Here is a 22,469-nt window from a genome sequence, read left to right as displayed (position 1 = left end):
TCAAATATTAACATTCACAGTGATAAACAGCCCCCAAAAAAAGCCCTCTGTAAGCAAATTGGAACAAACAGCTAATCTAAAGCGGGTTGCTAAGAGACCAGTGGGGCAGGAGCCAAGTCAGTCCAAGCATCCGGAAAGCTCTTTATTTTTTTCCCTTTTGGGGAAGAGAGGAGGAGAGGAGAGGTACCTGTAGATGACTCCATGTTGGTGGAGGAACATGAGGGCTGACGTAACCTCTGCAGCATAGAACCGGGAACGAGGCTCGTCGAATTTTCGGGACCGCTGAATCTGGAACATGAGGTCTCCACCATTTACATACTCCATGACGAAAAAGAGGCGGTCCTGAAAGGAGAGGAGGAAATGCCATTTAGCGAATTCCGCTGCAGCTGCCCACACAGGCCAGCAAGCGTACTGTGAGTCCAAAGTAACAGAACCGGGACTCAAGGACCCTAGTAGCACACGTTCCGGAGAGAAGATGGAGTTAGGGTACGAAGTGTTATTCTAAAATCTGTCTGTCTTACTTTTAGAGGCGTCAGCTTGGTGTAGTGGGAGAAGCCCAAAATTGACAGAAAGGAGATCTGGGTCTCTGTCTAATTTCTGTTATGACCTTGAAGTGTGACCTTGGACAAGTCTCTGTCCCTTTGCAGGCTCCAGTTACCTTGGTATATGTGTGGTGGGTTACATCATGCCCCCCCACCCCCGCAAAGGTATCCATGTCCTAATCCCTTAATGTGTGAATGTTACCTTAGATGACAACAAAGGACTTTACAGTTGTGATTAAGTTAAGGATCTTGAGTTGGGGAAATTATTGTGCATCACCAGAGTGGACCCTAAAGGCAGTCACAAATGTCCTTATAAGAGGGAGGCAGAGGCGATTTGAGAAGGGAGGAGAAGGCAACGTGACCAGGGAGGTGGAGGTTAGAGTGATGCGGCCACAAGCCAAGGAAGGCGGTGCCACCAGAAGCTGGAAGGGGCAGAGAAGGATCTCTCCTAGAGCCTCTGGAGGGAGCACGGCCTGGCCGACACTTTGACTTCAGCCCAGGGACACTGGTCTCAGACGTCTGGCCTCCAGAACTGTGAGAGAACAGATTTCTATTATTTTAAACCACCAAGTTTGTGGTGATTTGCTACGGCAGTCCTAGGAAACTAACACAAAGCAACATGGACTAATGAGATGGTGAGAGCCCCTCCCATGAGGGCCACGTCTCACTCTGGACGATGCTCCTTTTGGGATTCCCACACTGGCGTGCTTCCTATGGGTTCTGTCCTCAAGAAGGGCCAAACCACAGTCGTCCCTCATTAGGGGTGGTGCCTTCTCATCTGCCCACCATTTGGAGATGGGAAGAAGATGGACCGAAATTCACTTTTGCACAATTTCTTGCCTACAGTTTGTGGAACCCATAGAGTGTGGGGTGCTGTGCTAGACAGGAGGCAAAGAGTTATAAACCATCACTGTCCTGAGGCGGCCGTGGCAGCGGGGGTGGGGGGGGCAGTTATGATCCAGGGGCAGAGATGGAAAATAGGTAGAATGATGAAAACAAAACAGGAGAAGAGTGCCTTAAAGACACTGGGTGCTGAAAGGATTAGGAGAAAGGGGAGCTCTCTGAAGTGGTGGGGTCCATGGAGGATTCTAGAAGGAGCTAGGCCCTCACTTAGAGGAGGAGGAGGTGCGGGAGGTGTCAACAAATACCAGGACATGGGAACAGAGAAGGCTTGGGGACCGGTAAACTGACTACGTCAGCAGGGGAGGAACGTTCATGGAGCAAAGGGGAAACAGCGAGGTGAGAGGCCAGAGGGTCAGAGTACATTCTTAACATACAGATACAGTCTCAGCGGAGCTGCCAGGAGGATGTCAGCATATTGTTTTCAACCAGAATTAGGAGAATCATTTCCATGAAGGCTGAGTAAAAACCACAGTGACACTTTATTCAGGGAGCAGCCTGGACGGCATATCCACTTTATAATTGGCATCTCTTTGAAAATAAGTCCATCCTTGAGAACTGTTACGAATTCAGACTACCTTCTCCCCCACCACAACCTCCAGGATTATTCAAGCTTTACTGGTATTCACCAAGGCCCTAAGGTCTAGCTTCTCTTCCATTTGTCTTGACCCTCCCCTTCAAAGCCTGCCTTGTTTTCTCCCCCAAGTACAATTTTGTACTCAGAAGTATTCAGAAGCCAACCATTCATTGAATCACCTGGTCCCCATTCAAATCCTTATTTCAAAAATCAAATGATCAGGCCAACCCCAATCCAACGAAACCAGAATTTCTGAGGATGGGACTCAGGCATCAGTAGTGTTCAAAGGTCCTCCTGTGATTCCAGGGGGCAGCCAGGGTAGAGAACCACTCTTCCATCTGGTTTCCGCCAAGGTGAGATATATGGATTATAAGTTATTGGCGTTTTCCTCTTTTATCTTTTCAGGGATCTCCCAAGAACACAGGTTCTCAAACTTGTGCAGCAGAATCTGACAGAGGCTTGTTAGAACGTGGATTCCTCCCCCCTCCTCCCGCCCCGCAGAGTTTCTGATTCAGAAGATCTGGGTTGGAGCCTGACACTCTGCATCTCTTAGTTCCCAAGTGATGTTATGCTGCTGGCCAGGGACCCCCACTTTGAGAACCACTGCCCTAGAGCACTCGGGGCAAGGCTTTCCCGTGGCAACAACAGCTGCGTCATGCATTCAACACTGCCCTAATCTAGCTGAACCGTCAGAAACAGCTGCTACAATGCCAGTCCATGGTCACCAACTTGGACTTGGGCTTTAGCAACAATGGAGTATTTCCTTGCCTGTGTCTGAAAGAATCCAAATTTCTAAAGAGGAAAAATCTCCCCTCCCCATCCTGCCTCCCTGGCTGCTTTTTTTTTTTTTTTTTTTGCGGTACGCAGGCCTCTCACTGTTGTGGCCTCTCCCGTTGCGGAGCACAGGCTCCAGACACGCAGGCTCAGCAGCGGCCATGGCTCACGGGCCCAGCCGCTCCGCGGCATGTGGGACCCTCCCAGACCGGGGCACGAACCTGTGTCCCCTGCATCGGCAGGCGGACTCCCAACCACTGCGTCACCAGGGAAGCCCTCCCCCTGGCTGCTTTTTATACTCCAACACCGGACACACGGCATTTGAAGATAGGGGCCGTGGAGGGAGAAAGAAGAGCTCCCACGCTGATTTCATCACTTACTGGCTGTGTGACCTCAGGCAAATGACTTCAGCCCTCTGTGCTCAGTTTCCTCATCTGTGAAAATGAGGATGATAATAGGACCCACCTTACAAAGTTCTTATGAGGATTAAATTACATATTAAAGTGCCTGGCTCATAACTGTTCCTCCATAAAGACTGTCTGTTACTATTGTTACTACAGTATTCTAGCTAGAGGTATGATAGTTAATACGGTCATTATCGAGTCTTCGTTTTCCCTGTCCTTTCAGCAGTATTTTCCCCTGATCACCTCCTCTCCCAATAAACGCTTGCTCCCCTTAGCTTTCAGCTGGTTCTTCCCTGTGACTGTGGCAGGTTTTGTTCCGCCTTCTCTTGTAGGCTTCTCCTCTCTCCAGCCTAACTTAAAGTTAGGTGTTGGAATCCCACAAGGCAGTGTTCTAGGCGCCCCCCTTTCCGTACTCGCTGAGTGATCTCATCCCCACCCACGGTGGCTACTGCACCTTGACACCTATGACTCGCAAACGTCTCCCTCCATCCTAGACCTCTCCTCCAATCTGTGGACCCATTTACCCAGCTGTGTTTCTGACATCTCCCTCTGATGCCTCACAGGCACTCAAACCCAACATGTTCAAAACTGCTCCATAATCTTCCCCCAGCAAACTGGGCCTCGTCCAGGGTGCCTGTCTCAGGGCAGGGCTTAACCAACCAGCCAAGTGTATAAATCAGAAACCTGAAAGTCATTCTCAATACCTCCCTCCTCTCCTTTATCCCTCATATCCATCACCAAGCCCTACTGCTTTTACCTTTTGTACCTTTGCACTTATTACCTCTGTACCTGTTACATTTGCCTTTCTGTTGTCACCACCATCATGGCCACCATTCTCGCCCAAGCAGTTATCATCTCTTGTCGAGATTCTTGCAAGTGCCCCTTACTGACACTCCCTACGTTGATTCCAGCTCCCCCCACCCTGCCCTACCAAATGCTCATCACACTATGGACAGAGTTACCCTGCTGCAATGAAAATCTGATTACAATGCATCCCCCCTTCCTTCCCTCATCCTACTGACTCTTCCAAACGTTTCCTGGTACTCTTGGAATAAATAGAAGACTCCCTAACATGCCTCGCGGCCTGTGTGATCTGGCCCTATCTAATTCTTCTGAGTAAGAAGCACTTTCAGCTGTTCCCTGTTCCCTCCACCCCGACAGCAAACTCCCTCCTGCCACAGGGCCTTTGCTCATGCTGCTCCCTCTGCTTGGCATGTTTTCCCCTCTCCTTCCACCTAATGAATCCCTCCTTGTCCTTCAGATTTCAGTGCAACCATCTTTTCTTCTAGGAAGCTGTCCCTAACTTTTCTGACCAGGTCAAATCCCCCTATTACATGCGACACTCTCCAGTGGGTCTTTGATTTGTGTCACTGATTTATGTCTTTCTCCGCCAGTAGTCTGTATACTTCATGAGGGCGGGAACTATTGGTAATTCTGCCCCGTTGGTTTGTAAGGGAATTAGTCTAACCCCAAAGAAAAGCGGCTATAATTCCCTTTAAAAACAAGCATCATGTGGGGAGAAGAACTAAAAAAGTTTAGGGGGCTCTAAGAGAGAAACAAAACCAAAGGGTGCTCTGATATTTGTATCTGCAATTTCTTACTGCTTAGGGAGTTAAAGGCTTCAAGACAAATCAGCCTGCTGCACTAGGCCTCCTGCCTGCAGAATGTGCCCATGAGTGCCCATTCTGACCATTTCCCCCTCAGGGGGTCTGTCTGTATCAGCACCCAATTTTTGGTATAGCTTTGAACAGTTCTTTGGTTCCGTGGACAGACGTCTTCACCTCCCCGTGAGATGGTCAGTTCCCTGAGGAACATACCTCATACTTCCCAGCAACCACCATCACCACTACCAGCTCAGAGGCGCTCAATAAAAATCTGCTCATCCAACATCCACTCCACGTTAGCATCTTGAGGGAGGGACTCTCATTGGTTTAGTTCCTCATTGTACCCCCAGCGACTAGAATGGAGCCTGGCACAGAGTGGGTTCCTAGTGTGTCTTTGTTGAACGCATGAGGTCTTAAATACCCACCGCAGATGAGGCCCTGGTTGCTGGAAATTCAACAGTAAACCAGAGTTGGTTTCCCCATGTTATTTCTATTGTTAACCGCGTTTCGAGTTATTCTAGCTTCAGCCCATCTGAACTTCAGTTTTAACTTGGTTTTCTACTCAATACAGCTCAACGTGCATGGTCCCAAAGCATGGTCAACCCTTCTGACACAGGAGGGACTGTTTTTAAAGCAAGACAAGTTTTTCACTTCTCCTCCCTCCGTTCAGTGAGTCTGGATTGTTTCTGACCTCCACACCTAACACATTTGAGAAGCATGTTTTGATGCAGAGTGAGAACCTCAAGTCATTCTGGGAACTGCTTAATTACATAAACTGAAATCAAAAGAAAGCTGGCAAACCCAGCAGCTACTCATTAATCCCCTCTTGGCATCAGTAGAAAACAAAACAAAACAAAACCCCAACTTCCTTGTAAAGTAAGCAAATATGTTTTCTGAGGTAATCAAAGATTTTAAAAGCCTTATTCTACCTCCTCCTCCCTTAATCACACCTGAATGTCTGAAAAGTTACGGTCTTGCGATAGCAAGTAAAATAATAAAATCAGGAAAGAGATTATATGTCATGGCGGTTTAGGGTAAGAATAGTTAATAATGACCTACAAGCCGGAAGGGCCACGCCATGTGTTTGAAATTCCCATTGGGCTCCATTTTCCCAGAGTGCTAACCTTTCCTGACTTTGAAGGGAAAACTAGGCCCTCCCTGTTCATCTTTCAAGGTGTGATGGATAGCCAGAGGCTTCCTCTCAGCAGCACAGCATGTCCTGCCAATTGGGTTTGTTTAGACACACATTCTCCATCGTTTGTTAGCTGTTTATATGTGCAAAGATTCTATCATCTTTGAATCAATTTCACAGGAATGCCCAACAAAAGACTGGACTTGGAACAGTCCGCCTTTGATGTGCCAATGACAGGATGAACAATTTCTCTAAGGTACCATCTGAGGGAATCATGGGGCCTGACCTCACACTCTGTTGCATCTCCTTTTCTCTCCACGTCTCCATCATTTAACCTATCAACTCGACAGGTCTCTCCTGGGTGCTCTGCCCTGAGGTAGGTGACTGGGAGATATGGAAGATGATATAAGCCATGGTTTTGATTTTTGGGAGCTAGGAATTGAACACAGGAAACCACAGAAAGCAACACGAAATGCTCTATCATTATGTGCTAAACCCTTCTGTATCAAATCAGATTGTGAAACCTATGTATCTGGGACCTTATCTTCTTAGGCCCCTAGAGAAGAACTGTCTGTCATCCAGGCCTTAGCACTTACAGAAAATCATTATAAGAAACACTCATAAGAAAATTCTTTCTGTATTTTGTTTTCCATAATACAACTGGTATTGATGGAACCAGCCATTGCTATAGGAATTTTGTTGAGACAAATCTGAATTAGGGAAAGACCACAATTGAGGTCTTGAACAACAGAAGGTGGAAGGAGTAGAGAGCCTGGCAAGTTAGAAGCACAGCCCTGAAGGGCAGAGGTAAGCAAGAGTGGCCACTGCATATGGGGATATGAGGAGGGTGAGAGTAAACCAGTGAAAAAACGTGGATATAGGAATGAAGGAGACAGATTCGATGGTGGGGTGAGGCCAGATGGTTCTGAAAACACAGGTGGGAAGTAAAGACCTCTAGAGATCTTCTGAGCTGTACATTGGCATAACTAAAGCTGACTAAAAGAAAAAAATATTCTAAAAGCAGAGTTTAGGATGGGTTGAAGGAAGGTTGCTCGAAGTTATTCCATCTCTTCCCTATTTCCACTGTGTTAAATGTTTTATTATCTTTGAGAAAGACCAACAAGCAGCCCTCCCTCTCCTCTATTACACTTCCTGGATCGAAGGAAAGGAAAGATCCGACCACTTTGGGAAACGTAACCACCTCAATTTTATTTCCCCACCAAGACGGAACAGCCAACATCACAATCAACTAAAAACAGTCAGTCATGAGTGAGACTCTCCCTCCAGCTCTCAGGGAGACGTACCATCTGTGGACTACAGGCAGAGCCTTGTTCAACTGGTGTCACAGACCTTCCCCTAAGTTTGGTGAAAGAGAGTTGTAGATAATAGAAAGAAAGGACCTTTCTTCTCACTGAAGACTTACCTGTCAATTAACAGAGAATGAGAGTCTCATCTGAATAATAATTATGATCCGTGATGTAAATTTTCTTATGCAATAACACTAATAATTATCACCCAAAAAATGTCGCCTAAAAAGATTCACGTTCACCCATCCTCAGCCCCTCTCAGCTTCCTCCCCCTATCACCTCCCACGGTGCAAGGCCTTACTCGGTTGTGGTCTTGGCCGAATTCAGATTTATCTCAACCAAATTCCTACAGCCACGGCCAATCCCATCAACGCCAAGAGTGGAACGGAGATTACAGAATGGGTTTTCACATCGCTGTTTCTTATAATCATCTTCCCTAAGTCACAGATGGCAGAGTCTACCCTCCTTTGGGTAAAAGGGGAGAAGTATTTTTCGTGGGGGAAGTATTAACCTAATCAGAACTGGCCAAATAGTAAAAATTCCACACAAAAGTCTGCTGGTTGAGAAGGTGTAAACTTCATTCATGTCCATCTAATACTTGTTTCCAACTGCTTTTAACCCTGCTTATTGGAAGTACACAGGACACCTCAAGTCTAAAGTGACCTAAAGCTGTACTAAACTGACTCACTCGATAAAGCTCAAAATAGACATTTCCTGCCTCTGATTAGAGCTGCACTTAGCCCAGGGAGAATCTTCCAAGTTACTGCCAACCTGCCCCACGCACACTGACCTGTGTGTGAAAGCCAGGGCAAAGGGGGAAAGGCTTTGGTTCAATACGCCAGAGAACACTTGCCTTTCATAGGGTCATCAACATCTCAGGAAAGAGAAGTTACTATCACATGATATGAGAGGACATACAGAATGGCCCCCAAATAGGCTACATCTCGACGACGCCGACACCAGAGTGACCTCATGCCATGAATAAGAGCAACATCTAAAGGTAAGTAGGAATAATGGTTTGTTGTTAGTTTTCTCTTTGAAAATGATAGAATCAAGGGGGTTTAGATGGGGAACGTGGCAGTGAAATGTGCAGCGGTGTGGTTTCGCTGAGGCTCCCTCTTATTCCACTGCATTGCCAGAGCGTCAGCATCACCTGACAGTATCAGGCTCCTTCCTGGTTTTTCACCCTCTGGCTGCTTTCTCCGTCAAGTGCCACTCCTGGGGTGTGGCTTCTGGCTACTGTCCTCTGTCCCTGGCTGTTGACCTGGACTCCAGGAAAGCAGCAAGGCATCAGGAACCTTGCCCCTCACTCGTCTGCCCAACTTAGCAGCCTGGCCATCTTGTAGAGGTTTCACGCTCTGCAGTGTGCCTGTTGCCCACTGAGAATCTGGTCTGCCCATTCTGGGCAAGATGGTGACACAGGCCAAATCTGTCTTTGATGATACCAAGAGTTAATTTAAACAGAAGGAAAACACTGTCACCACTGTCACCAGCAGTCAGCTGTCTGAAGCCAAAGTTAAGAACTGAATGAAGGTTCCCTGTAAGTGTTTTTAAGCAAAGGAATGAAAGTATTCCTGTTCTAAGCCCATTTCCCCATCCAGCCAAGGCCCATGTCATAGTCTTGTCCTTTACCAACACTCCTTTCATGAGCTCAGGCTTTCCCTCTCAATCCAGTGTGTGACTGCATCACACTCTGACTGTCCCGCCAATACTTCCTGTGTCTCCAGCAGGATGTAAGGCCCAACAGGTGGGCCTCAAGACTCCCCTTTCTTGTGTACCCCCTGCTTATCTAGGCTTGGTGCATGTCTAGCTGGTAAAGAAGAACCAGTGAGTATGTTCTCTGGGCTCCAGCTCAGATGCTAGAGATGGACCCCAGGCAGAAGGGAAGCAGCCCATGTAGCTGCTACTCTGATTCCGGAAACTTCAGATGCCACCTCATTTCCTGTGCCCAACACAAAAAGAAGCCCCTACAGAGGTCACACTTGAGGTCTGACTTCCAGGAGGCTCGCGCACCTGCTGTTGTAAATAAAGCTTACAGTCCTGGGTCAGGCCAGCCACGAACTGTGTCATGGCTGCAATTGTTGTTGCTGTTTTCTCTCTCATTGTTTTTTGTTTCTTTGCTTGCTTAATTCGATTTAGAATGCAATTCTGCTAACCAATTCAGGGATCAGAATGTACCCACATCAATGTTAAAATGACCCGTCCATTCAGTGAAAAGTAATCAAGGAAATGTTTTTCCAATTTTACACATAAGGAACAACCGTTCAGTTAACTTTACATCCAGCTGTCAACGTCACAATAGTTCCTCTTTTCTTACCTTTCCTTTTCTTCCCAAAGAATATACAAAGTTCTTGTGACAGTTTTAAACATAAGCAAATACCAGGTAGCTGACCCTAAAGAGAGAAGGTACATCACTATTTCTCTTCAGTTGTGGGAAGGAAATATAACCTGCTTAGATGGAAATATTTAGGTTGAGCCCACCGTACAGAGAAGGAAGGAAAGCTTCCCCTCACACCCCCTGGCTTGGTGTAGCAGTCAGAGCTGATCCTACACATAGCGGGCAGTGATGTGGTGAGAACCTCTGTTTAGCCTGCAGACCGGATAACAGATGCACACTGTGGTCTATGCAGCAAATATCTGAGTTTCCAATGAAACATTATTTCTCCACTTGGAATGCTGGAAGGACGGCACTCTCTTCCATTCCAAAGTTTACCCATTCACTAGGACCTGGCTCACGCCCGATTCAGCCAACACTGACCTTCTCCCTTCCTGATCTGCTCCGGAGCTTTCTGTCTGCACCAGTTTGAGTTCTTGGTTATTCTTACAACACTCTTTAGTAGAAGCAGGACACAGGTAGCAACTGCTCCTGTAGCAGTTGGACTCTGCTGGTCATACCACATGGTCAGTGTGGTATCCGATTCTGGGCACCATATCTGATGCTGACAAACTTAGAGTTCTTACAGAGGATGGCAAACAGGAGGGTGTGGAGAAGCCGAGACCTATAAGAAGTGGCTGAAGGAAGTGGCCATTGTCAGCCTCAAGAAACCCACTCTTAGAGGATGCGGAGAGTCCGAGCTGAATGAATGAATGAACAAATGAATTAGCTATCAAACAAAGGAACACACTGAAGAGGAACTCTCTTCAAACGAGTGAAGTATTGCCATGTTGGTAATCAACTGCAGGACTGCCATGTTGGTAAAGACAATCTGTGTTATTGCAGATTAACTAAGACCAATGGGTAGAAGATAAACCGAGGCCCCTTTTATCAACGTCTAGGAAAGACTGTAAAGAGCTCCGGCCTTCTGTCTGGATCCCGCTGCCTTGTTCTGCAGTGAATTCCTTCCAACCTGAGGGTGCCAGCCTTGTATGGGTCATCACTTTGCAGGGTTGTTAACAGAAACCCTCTTTGTTCATCGAGGGGATGGGCCAGATGAGCTGGCTGAGCCACAGAATCCCTTGGGAGCGTTTTAAAGCATGCAGATTTCCGGGCCCTTCGATCAGAGCTTCTAACTCTGGCTGGGCCTTGGGAATGTTCACTTCGTTTTAAATTCCCCAGGTAGCTCCAAATGCTCAGTGAAGTTTGGGAACCACTGGACTGGACAACTGTCCTGGCTTCTGACATCAGGATTTGGTGATTTCATTGCACTGGGTTCTGCATCTTTTTGTGAGAATTTCATGTGTCGGTAAGTCCAACAAAGTGTAAATTCTTGGACCAGTGGTTTCTAGCTTTCCTTCAGCCCAGGACTCTTGACAGACAAGGTGTGCTCTCAGGAAAACCATGGCTTTCCACAACAGGAGGTATCTCCTGCGGTGACCAGGGCCATGTCTCCTGCATCCCTGCAATGCTTCGTACCACGCTGGGCTCATCCAAGCCACTCCACTAATGCCATAGTAAAGCTCTTATGTGTAGCTGACACCACGCTGTACCGTGGATTTGCAACTGCGGGGCCATATGAAAACAAATCAAGGGCCTGAAATTCCCACCCACAGTTGGAGAGCTGTGGTTTCACCACATTATTGTATTCTTTGTCTTTTCCATTTTATCAGTCCCACTTGGCCTGACTTGCAGTCCCACACACACCTTGGTGGATTCATATGCATGGCTGCCCCAAACCAAATAAACCACACCACGATGGCAAGAGAGCTCTGCTGACATCTCCACTGTGCTAAATTCCCTTTCATGTTCCGACTCCTTTAATAAAGCCGAAATGAAAATGTGCTAATCTGGGGGAAATTGGCAACTCGGAAATAATACGCTAATGTATGCATACAACTCAATCTTGTGGATTCTGGACGCTTGATCACATTGTTTTAAATCTTAAGTGGCATGGCTGGTGGCTGCAGGCAAGCTGAAGAGGATTTCCATACCACTTCACTAATGCTTTCATTTGATGACAGACAGAGCATGAAGAGAGGTTTTTCATTATTAAATTCTTTGATCTCCATACTTCCACCCGGGTTTACTCTGAACCCCAGGCAGTGTGGTGAGATAAACTTGTAAGTATTTGGTGTAATAGCGCAGTGTCCTCTCCAAGGAACTGTTTAACCTCAGCTGGATTCCGGCATGTGTTGTTTTCTAAAAAATCCATGAGCACAGACTCCCATCAACACTATGCAGTCTACACTCAGCAGGTGTAGGTGTTTGTAGAAGCAGAACAAAAACAGCCTGTGTTTAATCTGTGCACAAACCTTTTGTTCTTAATGACCTGAAAAGGTGGTGAAACAGACAAAGCAAGTGAGAGTTTCAGGACCAAGTCTCGCCTCTGATACAAACCGAGGGCCGGCAATTCCGAGAGGCGGCTGGTTTCTCTAAATGTAGAAATCCATGATCTCAATGGACTTGTGAATGACACGAATGAGGAAAAAGACTTGGAGAACCTCAAATGAAGTGTCCATAACTTGACTGTAGTCGGTCCCCGTTTGTAGAACTCTGCCAGTGGATGTTCTTGAATGTTCTGACAGCCTTCTCCATCCACATCCTCACCTGCATGGTGTAGCGGTCCAAACTCAGCCTCTGGACCCAGACTGCTCGTGTTCAAATCCTAGCTCAGCTACTCTCTGGCTGTGTGAACTGGGCAATCAGGGGTGTTGGTTTCCCCATCTGTAAAATCAAGATTCGATAGTAGCTACTTCTTGGAAAATTATAATAGATTTTCCTTATCGTAGGTGCCTGGCCCCCAAAAAAGTGCTCAGGAAAATAGTAGTTTCAAGTTTTCATTCACAAGCATCCATTCAGTGGCTTCATATGGCTCAGTGATGAACACATTTCAAATCAGTCCATTAGTTTGTATTTATCGAGGGCTTTCAAAAAGGCTACAGCCTAGCTGGAGGAGTGAGAAGCTCCAATGAAATAAGAGTTAACACCACAGGAGGGTATTTTATTATTTGCGGATTTATGATGAAGAAATAGTGAAGGAAAGCTCCATGGAAGAGCTGGGACTTAGAGGTGGAAGGGAATCAAAATGAGGAGAGTTTGGGTCTTCCAGGTGTAGGAGAACCATGAAGTCACAGAGATGGGATGCATTTGGTAGACTTTGGGAATGGTGAGGAGATCATCTCTAACGCGGCCTTTCCGTTTTTCTTAGAAAATTATAATCTAAGATTAATGTGAGGACACAATTAACAAGTGGAAACTGACAATGGCTCTAATTTATTGAGCACCTACTACCTGTGAAGTATGAGCTACTTTTCCACTGATGCAACAATCTTGAAAGCAGGTGTTAATATCCCCATTTTCCACGAAGAAACAGTGGCTCAGAGGAGTAAGCTGACTTGCCTGAGGCTACTGGTAAGTAGTACTGCTAGAATTTGAACCCAGATCTGTCTGCCCCTAAGCCAGGGCTCTTTCCATCACCCTCAGCATCATTCAATAAAGCTGACATTAGAGGTCACATTTTATGTATCAGAAATAATGGTGCTTGGGGCTCAGGTTAGAGACTCTGTGTTCACGTCTCCACATTAAACCTCTGCTCAGGCTGTATTTGTAGAGGCGGTCTTGAATCTCTAGGACACAAATTCTGGTGCTTTTTGAAGCAGCATGACAGGGATTTGTTCCTCTCTCTGGGACTCTTGACCCTCTTTAGAGTCAACACAGAATCTAGGTGAATACAACGTCATGTCTTTTATACAGTGGTCTACTCCGACAGATTCCACCATCTGGACCACCAATGTGAAACTGTAAGGGGAAAAATGTCCCCGGAGTGGGGGAGAGAAAACACTGGTGCCACGGCCCATATTATCCACGACAACAGAAGCTAACACCACTCTCAAGTCCATGGGCCAAGGGCTAGTTTGTGATACTGCAGGCAAAATTAAGGTTAGGATTTTAACCTTGAGAAAACTCCACTCTTCCTAGCTTACTGGAGCAGTAAGGTGGGAAATAAAGATAAAGGAGTATACTAGAATTGACCAAAAAATTGCCAATCTGGGGCTGTTTAAAGTAGGAACAGCAGTCCTAACTTCTTATAGCCCTGAAGGTGTTATTATACCAAAGTCACCAAGTAAAACTAAAATAACATTCAAAACTCTTTCTACCAAGACTTAAAAATATGTGTTGATTTTATTATTACAACAGTAATTCTATTGGTATTAGTGATAATACAATGATATAGTCTGGAAAAAGTTTTCCATCAAAAAGGTTTACTGGTTGACAAGAGCTCATATTACCTTTGTAACATGGAAATCTGAATTTCCTGATAAATGCCAGAAAAATGAACTGATTTCAAAGTAGTGGAAACTGATTTTTTAAATGGTCAGAAAATATATGAACGAATATTATGTTTTAAACTGTAAAGCTCCATATGCATTTGTTATTGTTGCTGATTCATATAGTTCTTGCACAGCACACACTCAAAAAAAAATCTCTACTTATAGAAACATACCACAGATGCATATCACACCGTTACCCAGACAAGACCTACCCTTAGCCTTCAGAAATCACTGCAAAGAACAGTTGTATGACCTTAACTTTACCAGTTACAGGACTGGCAATTCGGAGAGACTTCACCCTGCAGGTGGTGAGCTGTAGGTAAGGGAGAATTGTAAGTGAGAGTTCTAAAGAGGCTTCCATGTAAAAGACAGTATCCCAGATGCTCTAATTTGTTGCCTCGCCGAAAAACGTGCTACTTCTCCACTCAAGAGCCTTCAGTCCCTTGAAACGAAACCCAAATTATCAGTAGTAGTGCTTCTCAAACTTTAGCATGCGTAAGAGTCAACTGGACACTTTTTAAAAAACGCAGATTCCTGGGCCCCAAAATACTGAGGCTGTAAGGGTCTAGGTTGGGATGTGAGAGTCCGCATTTCCCAGAGTGAGAAACGAGCTTCGCCCCAACAAGCTCGCAGGCGATGCAATGCTGCTGGTCCAGGGGCCCCACTTTGAGTGAGCCCGCTGTGCGCAGCTGAGGTTAGCGCCACCCCCGTCTCACGACTTCCTGCTTGAGCTGAGTTCTTCATGTGGCAACCACTCCTCGCTCCGGGTCACTTCTGAACCATCCTGGCAACTCTGCCCCAGGTCCCTCCTCTCCACCTATCAGACTCTTCCCATTCTCTTCCTCCTCGGTGGTGCCTTTTCCAATGAAGACAGTATTGAGAAAACTCTTCCTCCTGTGAATTCATGGCAGTACCTAAACCAGCCATGTGATGATTCATCACACCCTGCACATTATAACCTTATGCCATTGGCTTACATTGTTAGGACAGAGAAGTTTATTGAACTCAGTGGTTTTTTTTTCACCCCACTTCTTCAACTGGACTTTCTCAGTCCTTGAGAGCAGGAATGATACCTTGCATATAATAGTCAATTGATTAATAATGACTGATTAATTAGACTTACCGATCAACATAGTTAATATAATTTTGGTTCGACTTGGGTAAGGTTGTCTAAATTACTAAGATGGGTGAGTATCATTACTCTAGACAAGCCAATTCAACACTGTTTCACGGTCTTCGTTCTCAGAGCGGCCCCTGAGGTCTCTTTCTGAATCCTTTATTGGACCTAACAGAGCAGGCATGCTCAGAAATTAGATGGTTGATTACTTGAGTGGCTCGCCCAAATGGACTACTTCTCTTCCTCCTGGATACAAACCAGCTTAGGTTTATACCCATTCATGACCCTACTTTTAAGAATTCCACTGGGGAGTCTACCCACCAATGATGTAAAGTACAGGCAAACCATCAGAGTCTCACATGGACGACAAAAACAAAAGATTTTTCAATTGCCTTCTGACTAATTCCTTACTTAGTGAAATAATCAGTGAGCTGGTGAGGAAACCCTACTTTCAACCACAGTGTTATGTAAAAAATGTGCATTCTCTTGCAATACTGACTCACAAACAATCCGATGCCAGGAAGCTCTAACAAATGTCTGGAAAAGGGGTATATTTCCAGATCCACATGACTTTTACTGTTCCTCTGTGTTGCGTCAGATTCTTGGTTTGCCACGTGGGAGGAGAGCTAAGAAACTATTACGAAGTGAACTGGCTCTATAAGGATGGGCGATCCTGCAACTTTGGGCTTCCAGGCTCTGCTAAACTAAATGGAAGTTTGGTTCATTCATTTCATAAAAGGCAATCAATCTCTGGCAGATACTTCTTGAGCACATACTAGATGCTAGACAGTCCCACCCGTAAACTGCTCATTCTCCATCTCTCTCTCCAAACTCCAAGACGTTGTCTACCCTTGCAGTTATACATGTGGTTTCATTTTGTACCATGTCGGCTGGGCCTACACCTGAGTATCTGAATATGTAGATGAGATGAGCATGACTTTAAAACAGCACTCAGCTCACGGCCTTGGGCTGAGAGATACCCTTTCACCTCTGCCTCCCAGGCATGGCCGAAACTGCTTCTCAGGGCTCTAAACCAATACTTTAATACCATTCTTTGCTCAACCACTGCACCAAAGTATTTTGATGGACAAGGACTCACTATCTAGTACACTTCATCAGTCTGGCATTTGTTCAAATATGAGACTGTGATAGCTTGAACAGGAGCAAACTGGAAATATATCTTTCTAAAGAAATACATTGCTTAGCCAATTGATAGCCAAGTCAAATGCTCAAATGTACAAACCTTTATAATTAAGAACACACATTTTTAAGTACACCAACAGCACCCATCTATTTGGCCAGTGTGCTAATTCAAATTACCCTTATCTTTTTATCAGGGAAGGTTCTGAGGAACCTCTACCTGGCGACAATCTGTGAGCAGTTCTAACTCCTGTCATCTTTTTGAACACATTCCATATATTTCAGATTTACCACCAATTCTAATTGCCCAAATTAGTTTTCTTTTGCTATGCATCTGTTTGGATAAGATAAAACTCTGCCAACTTGGTTAAAACAGAAGCACTGACCAAAGAATCATTAGCAAGAGCTCCCCACTAACCCCAAAGGCAGACCTCACCAGGACTAACTCTCCTCTTCTCCGTGAAGCCCTCGACCAAGTTCCCACGTACTTACAACCCAGGGTCAGCCAGTGACAACAGTTGCCTGTAACCTAACAGCACAGCGAGAAACTTCTGCCCTGCTCTAATCGTCCAAATGGAAAATTTACGAGAGATACAGACAGATCAGGTCACAGACTATGTCCTGAGCACTAGAAATAACTTATTTTCACAATTTATTTCAACAAAATGTACTGGGTAACATAAAGTTGTTCAATGAATACAAGCCTAGGATTTTCAATGGGAGTAGATGGTTCCCTGCCCTCTTTCCCAGAGACCAGACTATCAAGATGCAACCTCCAGCCTTGGCCACTTCAACCTCGCCTTATCTACCTTCATTCGCAAATTTTTGTGAAAAGAAAGGGAGAGCAGGAAAGCAAGATCTGAAGAAAGGCAGGTGACTCTTATTACTTCAACACTTCCTTTGGGGTGACTTGAGCCAAGCCGACACTCAGATGGGTGTGCTGGCGGAAAAAGAGGGGAAACAACAAAACACGAGAAAGGAAATTTACAAACGCTTCCCCCTCACCCGATACTGCACTGGGCTATCTCATCTCCCCGAAGACCCGTGAAGCCCCTTACCACTTCCACATTCTTCCCCTAGGTCACGGCCCGTTACTCCTATATTCTCTCAAGGGAAATGCAAGGATTAAAATGGCTGAGCTAGTGGCAGCCAGCCCTTTGGAATGTCTGTGAAATAGTCATCTCTGGAGGGTCGCTGCTGCATCTTTATAAATGGGTTGGGGGGTGAGGGTAGTGGGGCTGTGCAAGACAGCCCCAGAAGAGAGAGTTAAGACAAACTAAACAGCAGCATTCCACCAGCCCCTTGTGCATAAGGCAAGGGTGCCTTAGCTCCCCAGGAGACAATGCCATCAGCTAAAGCATGAATCAACTGGTCTGCTCTATTTTCTAAACTTGCGCAAACACCTTCCTGGAATCGGCAACATGACTCAAAGCACCTGTGATCATTTATGGCTTGGAAATATAACACAAATACTTCAGGATAATTTTCCAATTGGAAAATATTTAAATTTTCTTTTTTGTATGTGTTTCTAACCTCCAGTGACATCAGATCTTGATCATTAAGATAATGCCAAGGCCGGTCAGAGGTAGCTAATTCTAGAATAAGAAGGTAAAAGGGATTCTGCTAAAATCTGAACAGCACTTTCTCCAGATTACTACAGTTACAACAGATCTTATCTGAACTGTGGTCCTCACACACAAATAACCGCTGGCTATTCAGATGGGAAGAATAACAAATTATTCACCGAAACGGTGTGCTCCTTTTTTTTTTTTTTGATTGTGAAGCTTAACTGCACAGACCGTAGGATGGAAGGCCTGTTGGTGGTACCAGAGGAAGTCTGTGCGTGAAACAACGCCTGCTTTCGCTATTTCTAGAATATGCGAGAAACTATGACAAACCCAAAACACTGTTTCTGAGATTCTTGGAGGAGTTGTTTAGTTCAGCCACAGACACATTCCCTGCTCTGGGGAGACTAGATAAACAGCATTCTTTCAAGGTGCAGGTCTTAAACAGTTGCTTCCCCCTTTTCTCTTCCCCTCTTAATAGTAGGCTTTTAGGTTTGAATAAACCACGAACTACATCAACCCCCCCCCCCACCCCGCCCCAACTCCTGTACCCGTCTGAATACAAGAAGCTTGGAGAATTATTATCAGACACTCTATGATCCTAGCTCTGAAGTGGGGAAGAATTTAAATATTTTGAAGGGCCAAGAAAGGGCAAGGGTAAAATAAGTTAAGAGCACGGTTTTGTAAGTTAGAAAGTCACTATTTTCTCCTCCATACTCTGGTTAAAAACAAAGCCACATCTGCAGAAAGCATGCGCTTGCTATCAGCAACAACAGACCTCCCCTTCAATCCCCCCACAGTAGTTATACTACTGAACGAGGAGCCCAAAGGAAGAGCCCAAGGGAGTTAAAAAAATAATAATAACTTTGCCACCTGTAGTAGTTTATGTACTACCAGTTTTTGACCAATGAGGTACTTTCCAATTCCCATAGTCTGTACCCTCACCCAGATCAGAGTATAACCAGCCTCAGGAAATGTTTCCTTGTATCTCCCCAATTCTTCTTTCTATCTAATCTCGAAGAGAGATAGCATTCAGTAAGACTTTGCTTCTGCTACAGGCTGCTGATGACAATCTAAATCCCTTGGGCTACGGTTTAAGCATGTGTTGCCAAGACTGTCCTTTCCATTATCATGTAATACCATGTTTTAAAGAAACCATCGGCGCAAGGAAATCTAATTAACTTGGGGTTACCTATCAGCCAGTATTAAGAAGTACATCATTAACTGAAATTCATTTATAAATATATTTAGATGATTTTGGGGTGTCAAAGGAATAACACTACATCTTAAAGGCAGTTAACCATTCTTATATTCATCAAAAATTGATAAATTTGAGGACTAAAACTGCATTACAGTCAACAACTCTCGGGGTCAGGGAGGAACTAGGATTCTGTAAAGTCATCAGAAATGAATCTTCTACACTCTTCCCGAGTTACTGAACAATTTGCTTCTTAAATGAATTTGATAGGAAACTGCTACTCCAATTTAGAAGTCACCAGTAAGGATTATTACAGCACAAAGAACGGAGACTGTTACTGCTCTGCCTGGCAAAACTGCAAATCCTTTCCTGCCCCTTTTAAGATGGTCACATTGGCAGAATCCTCTGTCCTGGGAGCATGCTTGACTTCCATTTTCAAATGCAGGGGAAAACAAACAAGCTTGGGCTGCTTCACAGAGCCTCAAATAGCTTTTTCCAAAGATGAGCTTCATCTCTCATCAGGTGGGTTTTTGAAGGCCCAGACCACAGAAACCGTCTGGGAGTCTGGGCTCAAAAGTCCAGAACAATTCAGAAATTATTTCAGCTGTTCTCAATTTAGAAGTAAAACAAAAACACCAAGTAGGAACAAACAAACACATGCTTCTATGTATCTATTTTTAAAAGAATAGCACAGCTCTGCCCCTGACTTTTTTTTTTTTTTTTTGCGGTACATGGGCCTCTCACTGTTGCGGCCTCTCCCGTTGCGGAGCACAGGCTCCGGACACGCAGGCTCAGCGGCCATGGCTCACGGGCCCAGCCGCTCCGCGGCATGTGGGATCTTCCCGGGCCGGGGCACGAACCCGTGTCCCCTGCATCGGCAGGCGGACTCTCAACCACTGCACCAGCAGGGAAGCCCTGCCCCTGACTTTTTGTCCATTCTTTTCTGCTTAACTTCAGGATCTTGCTCATAAAGAAACAGTATATAGCAATTCCAAAATCTCTTCTCCTGGAATATCACAAATTCTCTCATCCAGCTAAGCCAGAAGTCTTTTAGCTCTTCAGGCTGCTCTTTCTAGCCCTGTACCCATCAAACGTAATAACCGGTTGCTATTTCGTCAATATTCCCTGGTTCAGTATTGACCATCTCAGCGCTACTTTTCTGACTGTGATTACCCTCTAGTGGCAAAAGAAGTTCACTGCAAGCTACTCGGCAACTGGATCCTAAAGGAACAAATGATCAGCTTTGCTCCTCTTCTTTCTGACTTCCAAGAATACACTTAGTTAAGTGAGACATGTTGGAAGGTTTGTGTGTTATTGTTTTCAGTGTAGGAAAACCTTCATTAATAAGCTGAATTTTTATCTTTCAACCCCTAGTTAAAAGAATAGAGGTGGTAAAGTGGGGGCAGGGGGAGGGGTTAGTCAATCCAAAAGAAAACTGAATGGTGTTACATTACAGAGAACCTCAGCCCTCATTCTGCCCAATTTTCCTCTTAGTCCCCATAGTTTGTGTGCAGTCCCTACTTCCCCGGGATAGTTTTAGAATCACAGCAGGACTTTCTTGGCATGCTGGGCCTCTCATGGCTTCCTGATAAGGGGAACACTTTGCTCGAGGAGGCCGAGCAGATCGGGTAAGACACATCGGCCCAGGGAGCACCCACAGGATGACCTGTCACCAGGACATACCGACTAGCCGGTGCACTGGGGCAGATTTTGTTCCTCAAAGTCTAAAACCCTGCCCTCCGCAAGAGGGTAGGGGCCATGTCTAACTTACTCATTTCCATGTCACCAGCATCTGACGCAGCGCTTTGTACCTAGTAGGACAGTGAGAAATATTTCGTTTATGCATGAATGAGAAGATGCTGAAAGCATCACACTCAGGAAAGCAAGTGTGATGCTGATCGCCAGGAAACTCTGCCAGTCCCGATTTCCCCCAACAACTAAAAGAGGGGATTGAAAACTCTCCTCCAGGGATCTTACATGCCAAGGAGGTGCACTGGGGGCCAGCTCCCAGGCAGCCAAGTCCCACGGCTCCCCTGAATAAAAGGGGCTTCCCCTCGTATAATTTTACAGAGTGCACTGCTCTGCAGGTGTCATTCCCTTACTGCAAACAGCCTGAAACCACCGCTCTAGGACACTGGCTTCAGCAGAACAATGTACCAGAGAGAACTGGTTTTCTGCACCAGAGAATAATGCTAAAAAAATATATAGAAAAAATTAGAACGAATAGGATACAATTAAAGAAAAAAAAACTGACCATAAGATTGACAGGACTAGACAGAGTACAGAGTATTCTTTTTTTTTTTTTTTTCTTTTTTTTTTTGCAGTACGCGGGGCTCTCATTGTTGTGGCCTCTCCCATTGCGGAGCACAGGTTCTGGACGCGCAGGCTCCAGATGCGCAGGCTCAGCAGCCGTGGCTCACGGGCCCAGCCGCTCCGCGGCACGTGGGATCTTCCCGGACCGGGGCACGAACCCGAGTCCCCTGCATCAGCAGGTGGACTCTGAACCACTGCACCACCAGGGAAGCCCCCAAAGTATTCTTTTGGTCACTGAGATGGACACACGGATGCAGATACCTTCGACGTGAGCAGGGCTGAACATCTTAGAAGCACATAGAACTTTCCTGGAGCCCTGCTCCCACTGGCCCACTGCAACTCGGCAGCACTGGAGGGCAGGACGGCTCTGTGCAGCTGGTGCCGCACAGAGTGGGTGCTGTTTGCCTTCTCTGCTCTAGCCCACTTCCCTCTGGACGCCGGCTCTGTCTGTGTGCGCCTGTGGGCTGCCTAGGAGCAGCAGAGCTCTGAGACTTCACCCTCTGCTGCTCTGCCCACCCAAAATCTCATTCACAGCAGGTATCATGAAACCTTGGACAGAGTCACGCAGGTTCTTGGACTGTGTACATGGAAGGGAAGGGCTGTCTGGTCTTATGTGTAATGATTGTATGTGAACTAGCTTCCTCAGTCATTCATTTTGCTAAGCTCAGTTCTTGGTCAGGGGTGGGGGAGCTGAAAATGCATTGCTAAGTTGAAGTACACAGTATGTTCTTTAGAGAAAAGATACACAGCAAAACCATTCTTCTCCCAACATTTAACAGCACACAATTCAAAGCCAAAAATATGCTCTGAAGTTAAAATACAGAATAATTCCTGTTCAATTAATTCAATGCCTATTTTTTCTTAGTCCTTTGAAGTTTTTAATTTTGTTTGGTTTCCATTTTTACCGTATACGTGGTAATAGTGCAAACACGTGACCTTAGCATAAAGCAATACCAAAATGTCAAGTTAGCAATAAGAAACACTCTTGCTGGCTAATCTCTAAAAGGTCCAACATCTCTTGAATTTTAGTTCATTAAAAAAAAATAATTCAGATACTGTCTTAAAGGATCACATTACAAGTGGTGAGCAGATGGCCCAAACCAGGCACTGGGCTTGGAGAAGAGGCACAGGCATAGCAGGGGATAACCAAGATGATGAAATGCCTCTCCCACTGGCTGGGAGCCATTA

At 45.6% G+C, this 22,469-nt stretch overlaps 1 protein-coding gene across 2 annotated transcripts in view; it reads right to left on the bottom strand.

Annotated features, from left to right (window-relative positions):
• The window catches only part of PRKCE (protein kinase C epsilon), a 507,953-nt gene that overhangs the window by 83,523 nt on the left and 401,961 nt on the right, over positions 1 to 22,469 (bottom strand). For both annotated transcript variants that reach the window (XM_082851881.1, XM_082851882.1), the window contains exon 11: positions 188 to 342. In XM_082851881.1, coding sequence (XP_082708007.1) covers positions 188 to 342 — 155 coding nt within the window. The remainder of the gene's footprint in view (positions 1 to 187; positions 343 to 22,469) is intronic.

Source organism: Leucopleurus acutus (genome assembly GCF_964270905.1).
Source record: "Leucopleurus acutus genome assembly, chromosome: 12".
Taxonomy (NCBI): Eukaryota; Metazoa; Chordata; class Mammalia; order Artiodactyla; family Delphinidae; genus Leucopleurus; species Leucopleurus acutus.
This window is presented reverse-complemented; position numbering and strand designations above follow the sequence as displayed.